The 7,978-nt window shown below is 38.0% G+C and overlaps 1 protein-coding gene across 1 annotated transcript in view; it reads right to left on the bottom strand.

Moving 5' to 3' along the window:
- Window positions 1–7,978, bottom strand: part of PCNX1 (pecanex 1) — a 210,724-nt gene that overhangs the window by 14,788 nt on the left and 187,958 nt on the right. Inside the window, exons 28-30 of the mRNA XM_007942339.1 lie at window positions 7,146–7,376; window positions 2,233–2,333; window positions 1,334–1,484 (exon numbers count right to left, since the gene is read on the bottom strand). Coding sequence (XP_007940530.1) covers window positions 1,334–1,484; window positions 2,233–2,333; window positions 7,146–7,376 — 483 coding nt within the window. The remainder of the gene's footprint in view (window positions 1–1,333; window positions 1,485–2,232; window positions 2,334–7,145; window positions 7,377–7,978) is intronic.

Here is a 7,978-nt window from a genome sequence, read left to right as displayed (position 1 = left end):
AAAAAAAAAAAAAAAGAGAGTATTTCTCACACAGCAGATATCTAATTGGTACTTTTAAAAATATTCTGAAATTTCAGAAACATTTATATTTGAAATAATTATTTTTTCTTTTAAATTCACTGAATTTTATCTCAAGACTCTAAAGCCAGTCTGATAGCTCTATTTGATCCGAAATGAGTATTTTCCCCATTATCCTTAAAATGTATTCCACTTTCCAGAAATTTTCAAATAATGTAACTTTCATTAGTAATAATCTGAAAGAATATGGGAATTTAACTAAATTCTAGCATTTTCTATTGTATTAAAGTCACTTCAGTATTCACTCTTTATGTGGGGGAAGATTCAATCAGATTTGTGCACAGCACATCCATTTTAATGAGTCTTATCATGTGGTCTCTATTATCAGATCTGATCATTATTTTCCAGTAGTATAATCAGGGCAGCAAGTGCCAGTATTTAATTTAGCCATATATAAATATATCTTGAAATGATCTAGGTCTTCGGAAATACATTTTTGGCCTCATTATAATTTTATTATTCTCCTAGGATTATTTAACTAAGGCTAAATCTGTTCCAACCATCCTTTATTCTACATAACATGCTAAATGAAACTTAGAATTCTGTAACAGCAGTTGGTTTTGAATGCTCCTTAACTGTTTGTTGTTGTTTGCTGTCGAGTCAGCCCCGACTCATAGCGACCCCTCCTTGGGTTTCTGAGGCAGTATCACTACGAAAGTAGGATTGCCCAACCTTCCTTCCAAGGAGTGGCTGGTGGGTTTGAACCGCCAGCCTTCTGGTGAGCAGTCAAGTGCCTTAGCCACTATGCTACCAGAGCTCTAGCATTCCTGTAGGGAAGATGCATGATTTACAATTACATGAAGATAAACCTGTTGTCACAGAGTTGATTCCAAGTAATAGTGACCCTACAGGACAGAGCAGAACCACCCCATAGGGTTTCTAAGGTTGCAAATCTTTACAGAAGCAGACTGCCTCATCTTGCTCCTGTGGAGTGGCTAGTGGGTTTGAACTGCTGACCTGTCGGTTAGCAGCCAAGTGCTTAACCACTGCCAAAGACCTTTATCTCCAGCTTGCCAATGTTTAAGTTCTTCTTCAAGTTATTGCTCAAACCAGTCACCCTCTAATATTAATATTCAAATGCACTGTTAGCAACATAGGTTCAGTCTTCTAAGATTTAGTATCTTGCCAAGAGTCAGGTTTTTCTTCATTTCCGATCAGAATTATTTCTCAAAAGATTCCTAAGAAACATAAAATTTGGAAGGTCAAGTGAAAAATGATTAGTAAAAATCAGTAATTAGAAATCTCATCTTCTTACCTGATGAAGTTTAATGGACATACGGATTCCAGGAACTACTACTTTTCTTAGCAATTCCATGTCAGCAAAGATCCATTCATCACGAATTGAAGAAATACGGAAATCTCCCTTAAATAGGGCATGCAATCCATAGAGGAATGACTCTAAGTTACTGTTAAGATTGGAGATAAAGATTCACATATTTGAAAGGTGGAAAAGTGGAAAGGTCTTCCACTACACTGATTCCTATATCAGGTTTGTACATCAGAATCCTCTGGGAGCGTTTTCATAACAGAAACTCCAGGAACTAATATCAGAGCTCCTGCATCTGAACCACTAGAGATAGAGTCTGTATGACCTGGAGCCCCTGGTTACGAACACTGTATAGTGAGCCCATGACAATAAACAATAGATAAAAGCCTATAAGCTAAAATAAAGAGGGGCCTAAGGGAAATCACATAGTAATCACAGAAGAGATGAAAATAGCAGCTAGTTCTTATTTCTAGTGTCTATGAATACACAGAAATTCAGTTTGTACTTAGAGTCTAAAATTTTAATGTGCAATTATTTTAAAATTGTGACTGTTTTAGAAAAGACTACAAGGAAAAACGGAAAAATAAAAATAGGTGCGCTTGTAAGAAAAACAAATGTAAACAGGAGACCAATAAAATTTTATGATGTGATTATTTTTGTAACTGTCTTAAATCCATTACATTCTCAACAGTCAACCACGCATGTGTGAACTGTAAAAGTCAGCTCAGTTAACCAGTTAGTAATATTCATCTACGTTCAGCAAAATAAGCTATACAAATATCACATCTAAAGAAACTTCTTGGAATAAATTTGCATAGAATGCTTCCGTGTGAAATTCTATCACATTTAGGTGATACGGCTCCCCAGGGTCTTCCTGAATCCCATACCTAGACATATGGTGGGATGCAGTCCCCAACGCTCGCCGTCCCAGGACACAGAGTCCGTAACAGAGAGTCACCAGCGATGAATCTTTGTCCACCTCCAGGGGCTTTACAAAGAAAAAAAAGTACATTAATTATCAGAAAGGTAGATTGTATTTAATAATTTAGAAGATATCATTTTAATAAATCAGAGAGAAGATGAAGAATTCAACCCGAGCGTAACTTCTCTCTCTTCAAATAGAAGTTCCGATGAAAATAAAGTTAGCAACAGAACAATATAAAATAAACTATGAATTGTATGAGGAGGTTCTTTGGAATCTTCAAATAAAACCTAATACTTTATAATATTGGAACATATATTTTAAAAAACTGGCTGTATTATAAGCTATTAGGATCTCAGCTAAAGATCGCAAAGTCCTTAACTACGCATCGTTGCTGACATTGTGCTATCCTTAAAATATAACAACTTGTATCTGGCCATAACCTGGCAAGCAGATGTTAGCAACAGCTGTATCAGCCTATCTATAACTACAGCAAAGAAAATCAAATTGATGTGTACAGGATATTGCTTCCTCATAACCTTTTATTCTTTTTAAATGACTGTATGCTCTGACAACTGAAGGAAGAAGGTAACTTCCACTCTTCCCTGCCCTAAAAGAGCCCAGTAAGAGTCACTGATACATAAGATAACAGAATGTTTTATCCTGTTAAAAATACTAGAGAAAATCCCGGTAGTATCTCAGTTACCAAGAATTAATTTAAGGCAATGGTTCTCAAAGCACAGGCCCCAGACCAGCAACATTACAATGTGGGAACTTGTTAGCAATGCACATTCTTGAGTCACTCCAGACCCACACAATCAAATTCTGGAGCTTGGAGTGGGGTGGGGTAGGGTAGCTAGCAACCACCCTTCAGGTAATCCTAATGTTTGCTAAACAATCACTGACACGGGTTAATAATGAACTTAATATTTTGCCAGTGACATGTATCTTTGGTTTTAGAAATCATTTCACTTATAAGCAAAAAAGGGGACAAAGATACTGATATAATATTCATTGGTCAATTTAACATATTTAGTTAATTTAGTTAACTGATTATAATTGTAAGAGTATTTTTAAATTTAACTTACTTTCAGTTACAGTAACTGTATGCCTACGAACAAAAACTTGTATAAAAGACACCCTAGTTGTATGTCAATCAGATTGTTCCCAAAGACATATTCTCTGTTACAGCACACATCCCAGTTTAAGAAGACTGAAAGAATTCTGGCTCTAGGATACAAATCAGTAGATAAAGAGTATGAAAGCTCTTGTTTTAAGAAATAGGAAAGAAAAAAAGAGAGAGTATGGGTGTGCAAATCTGAAGCTATATAAACAAAAAATGATAAAATTATTGACTTCCTTTTTCTTCATTCTCCCATGCCCCTGCCAAACTTTCTACGATGAAAATGTACGGTTTTGACAAGAAAAAACAAATTACAATTTCAGTCTTCTGCTTCCAGTCGTGATGAAGTCATAGAGACCAGATTTATCTTTATAGGAAAGAATGGATCTCAAACACTGGACAACAGGTAGGGCAGGATACTACACTCTGAGATGGGAAGCAATTGAGGTGAGCCCTATGACTGACACAACTTCCTGCCTATGGTTTGCAGGCTACAGTGCAAGGAACCCAGGTGGAGCCTAAAAGTCCTCAAGTTGAAATAGCTGGGAGTCTGGAGAGGTGAAGGCAGGTAGTGTTCACAGGGCAAAGTTCCAGAAAGGAAAGAGCTACACAGAGAATTCCAGTATCTGAAGAAGGTCCTTTGAGTCTTCACTGAGTACAAATCAATGCATGCAGCAAGGACCCACGACTGGGAAAAGAACCCCAAGAAAGGAGCACAAAATGACAATGTAAAATCTCGTGTTTGGCTATGGTCCTCAGAAGTACTGGCCTCAGTAATATAGCCCTAGACTGAAGGCTGCTCTGGTTTTTCCTCTTCATTTGGCATTCCAGGTAATTTTACTGCAGTTAGCCTAGGGCCACATTTGGAAATACATAACTTTGGTGTCTTTAGAAGATACATAGCTAATACATGGAAAACTATTTCCTCCTAGCATACACATCTGATTGTGAGGATGGTGCACGACCGGCAGTGTTTCGTTCTATTGTTTATGGGGTCACTATGTAGTGTCAGAAGTGACAGCACAGTACCTAACAACAATAACCAAAAGCAAAACCAAACCTACTGCCATCCTACTCACAGCGACCTCCATTGGGTTTCCAAGGCTGTAAATCTTTATGGAAATAGATTGCCCCATCTTCCTTCCACAGAGTGGCTGGGGGTTTGAACCACCGACCCTCTGGTTTACAGCCTAATGTTTTATCCACTATGCCATCAGAGTGCCTTTAACAACAACAAGAGCAGGAGCACACATGTACCGTAAACCTGTCAAAGCTGGAACCAGCAGAGAAGGAACACTCAAGTATTCACTAATAGAGAATGATAGGAGAGCGGGAAGCTGCACCCTGCCAAAACCTGCACCTGTGAAACCATGTAAGACCCAGAAAAACTGGGCAAATCCCATCCAGTCTGGCCCTCACAGGTTTCACTGTAATTAGAGAAGAAGGAAATATAATTTTGAAAATTACCGTGTAATGTGAAATTTCTATCTATTGTAGAACAACACTTGAGAAGAAAACCTTGGAAAAAGAGTTCTGAGGCAACTTACTGACATTTAGGTGAGGGCACCAGAGCTCGCAGCCAGCAGACCTTTTTGGCTTAATGAACTTCCCCAGGAAGAGGCTATTTTGGGAACAGTGACTCACAGAAAAGAATGCATGATTTTAAAGAGGCAGCGATAATTACGTTCAACTTCAAAAAATACCAGAATGGCTGTACAACATGATGAAAGTAGTTAATGTCACTGAATAGTATATATAAAAAGGGTTAAGAGTATATAGCTGGAAAAATACACTGATAACTCTTCTTCCAAAGGGGATTATAAGAGGATAATCCAATTAACCTTGTAATAACAAGCCATCTGAAGAGACTGGAGATATCAAAGTTTGGAGGCAAACTATTCGAATACATGACTCAGCTATTAGGAGGACTTCCTAAAGTGATGTCCATGACTTCAGGAATAACCTCTTCAGAAAAGTCCTCAAGTTTAGGAAGGACGGATCCCTGCTCCTGACTGGAAGAAAATGAGTTCCTAGCCCAGGTGACCACGATAAAAAACAAAACTAAAGCAACCAGTACCATCAAAGGCAGAGAAAGGCTATTAGGATAATATGACTGCCTCCCTCAGTAACAACAAAAACACAAGGACATAGCATTCTAAGTATATTCCATTTTAAAAAGTAAAATTGTTTGTTACAGGTTTAGAGGCAGAGAAGGTTGGCTTTAAGAGCTTCCACTTCTACATGCTGCCTGCTGGTCCTGTTTCTCAGCCTCTCATGAAGGTCTTTTATTCTACTCTTTACTCCTTCTTAAAAAATGTGCTAATCAGCTGAGTAAATATTGTGCCTCTAGTATAAAAGCTCAAAGGTCACTGTTCAGAGAGGCTGTACTGGTATTGGTAAAGAGACAGGAGACTGATTTGATAGGGTACTTTAGGCAGTTGCAAAGGAAGGCAATAACCAGGTGTTAAATCTAAAATGGTCAGCCTGTATATCCCAGAGCATGTTAAAAGGCACTGGTTGTCAAGGTGATCCACTATGCTCCATGACATGAAGTAATCCTGTACACAGGATGCTGATGGTTCAGTCACACCAAGAGCCCTGGCAGTGCAATGGTTGAGTGCTCAGCTGTTAACCGAAATCCACTGTTCAAACCCACCAATGACTCTGTGGGAGAAAAGGCCTGGTGACCTGCTCCTGTAAAGATTACAGCCTGGGAACCCTTAATGAGCAGTTCTGTAAGGTCACTATGAATTGGAATCATCTCAACACCACATACCACCACCACCACCACCACCACCAGTGCTTGGAAATCAACAATGGTGACAGGATTAAGTTTTGGAACCAAAGGTCTTAGTATTGCAGTTATTTTACATAAGAGTCTGGCCAGGGGGCCAATTATACCATAATAAGCATGAAAGCTAGAAAGAAATAGTAGTATGCTGATGTCTCACCTTATCTTTAGGAATAGAAATTCAGTAATGAATTATATACCAATGTTTCTCAACGTGCTGATGGGAACCACATGAACTGAAATTGCCCAAGGTGATGCAGATTTTGGAGTCTCAGCCTAGACCAATTGACTCAGAATTTCTCAGGAGGCCCAAGGATCTGCATTTTTATAAATTCCTAAGTCATTTTTACCCATGTTAACATTGAAAAGCCAATGGTTTAGACCTACACTGTCCAATACAGTAGTTACTAGCAACTTATAGCTATCAAATTTAAGTAAATTAAAAAATTCTTTTCCTTAGTTGAACTGGCCACATTTCGAGTGTTCAATAACTTCATGTGGTTAGTGGCTACAATACTGGACAGTATAGAACATTGCCATCATTGCAGAGGGCTCTGTAAGACTCACTTTGGATTTAGGAAAAAGATACCTTGAAGTCTAGGTGAGCTCTCCAAAATCTAGTCCTTAAAAAGGTACTCTCTTGTTATTTTGAGTATGTGCATGCATGTGGAGGCACACGGTGTGTGTGTGTGTGTGTGCATGCACATGCGTGCACGTGGTGGGGCTACTTGAACAGTGAGATCAGAATGCTGAAAATGAAAGAATGAAGAAGGTCACTTTTTAGTACCTTTATTAGCAGAAGTGGTTGGTTTGGCCCAACCATAATGAACCAGAAGATCAGAAAGAACAAAAGATTAAAAAAAAAGAAAAAAAAATCGAGCCCATAATGACTAACAGAGATACTCTTTCCATCTCTGAGAAAACTTGGATCCAAAGACTTGTAAATGAAACAAACTACCCCTACCTTTGCTCTTCGGGAAGAGCAATACTCTATCCAGTTGAGGTAAATCACACAGAAACTCTCCCTGGATATGCCTGCTAGTCGGTGGTCATAGTCTTCGTCAATGTTTGGATTGAATGTCGGGTCCACATCAACATAATTATGGTCTGCACAGAGGCGAAGTCCTTCTTGCATTGTCTCGTTAGCTAGCCACTCCTCTAGCTTAGAGGAGGTTGTAACATAATAAATGATACCCTAATGTGGAAAAAGATTTTTAAAAATTCAAGTTAAATCACAATTTGAATTAATTCTAATTCTTCAGTAAAAGAAATTCAGATTCCATCTACTGATATGGTAGCTCAAAAACATTTCATCCTAGCTCAGTACTGTATGTATACATTTTAAGAATGTTTTAATATTCTATTCTCATGTCTTCCTGAATGAAAAAAAAAAAATTAATACCTGGAAATTACAGCCATAAATTCAGCAAGGTAACCTCAAAACAAGTCTAGTCTATTGATTTTACAGCTTTTGAATTTAGGATACTTTAAGTGAGGTGAAAAGCTTTGTTATGGTGCATCTACTTGAGAAATTTCTCACAGCAAGATAATAAATCATATTATGATCTAGTCAGGGGGCAGAAACATAGCTAATGATAAAGTAATCCGTACATATTTAGAACTTGAGACAGAAAATGCCACACACACACACTCACACATGTCAAATATGTTGTAAAATCAATCTCTTTAGCTTCAGGGGATTGGCTTTAATTAAATATTAAATGTAAGACTCGGGGTTTGAACACAAATAAAATGGTATGTAGAGAAAATGACACAGAATATGGAAAATTCAGACAT

The sequence above is a fragment of the Orycteropus afer genome, unplaced genomic scaffold (genome assembly GCF_000298275.1).
Source record: "Orycteropus afer afer isolate SDZICR_OR568_19922 unplaced genomic scaffold, OryAfe1.0 scaffold00088, whole genome shotgun sequence".
NCBI lineage: Eukaryota > Metazoa > Chordata > Mammalia > Tubulidentata > Orycteropodidae > Orycteropus > Orycteropus afer.
The sequence above is the reverse complement of the archived record's forward strand: the minus strand, read 5'-3'. Positions and strand labels throughout refer to the sequence as shown.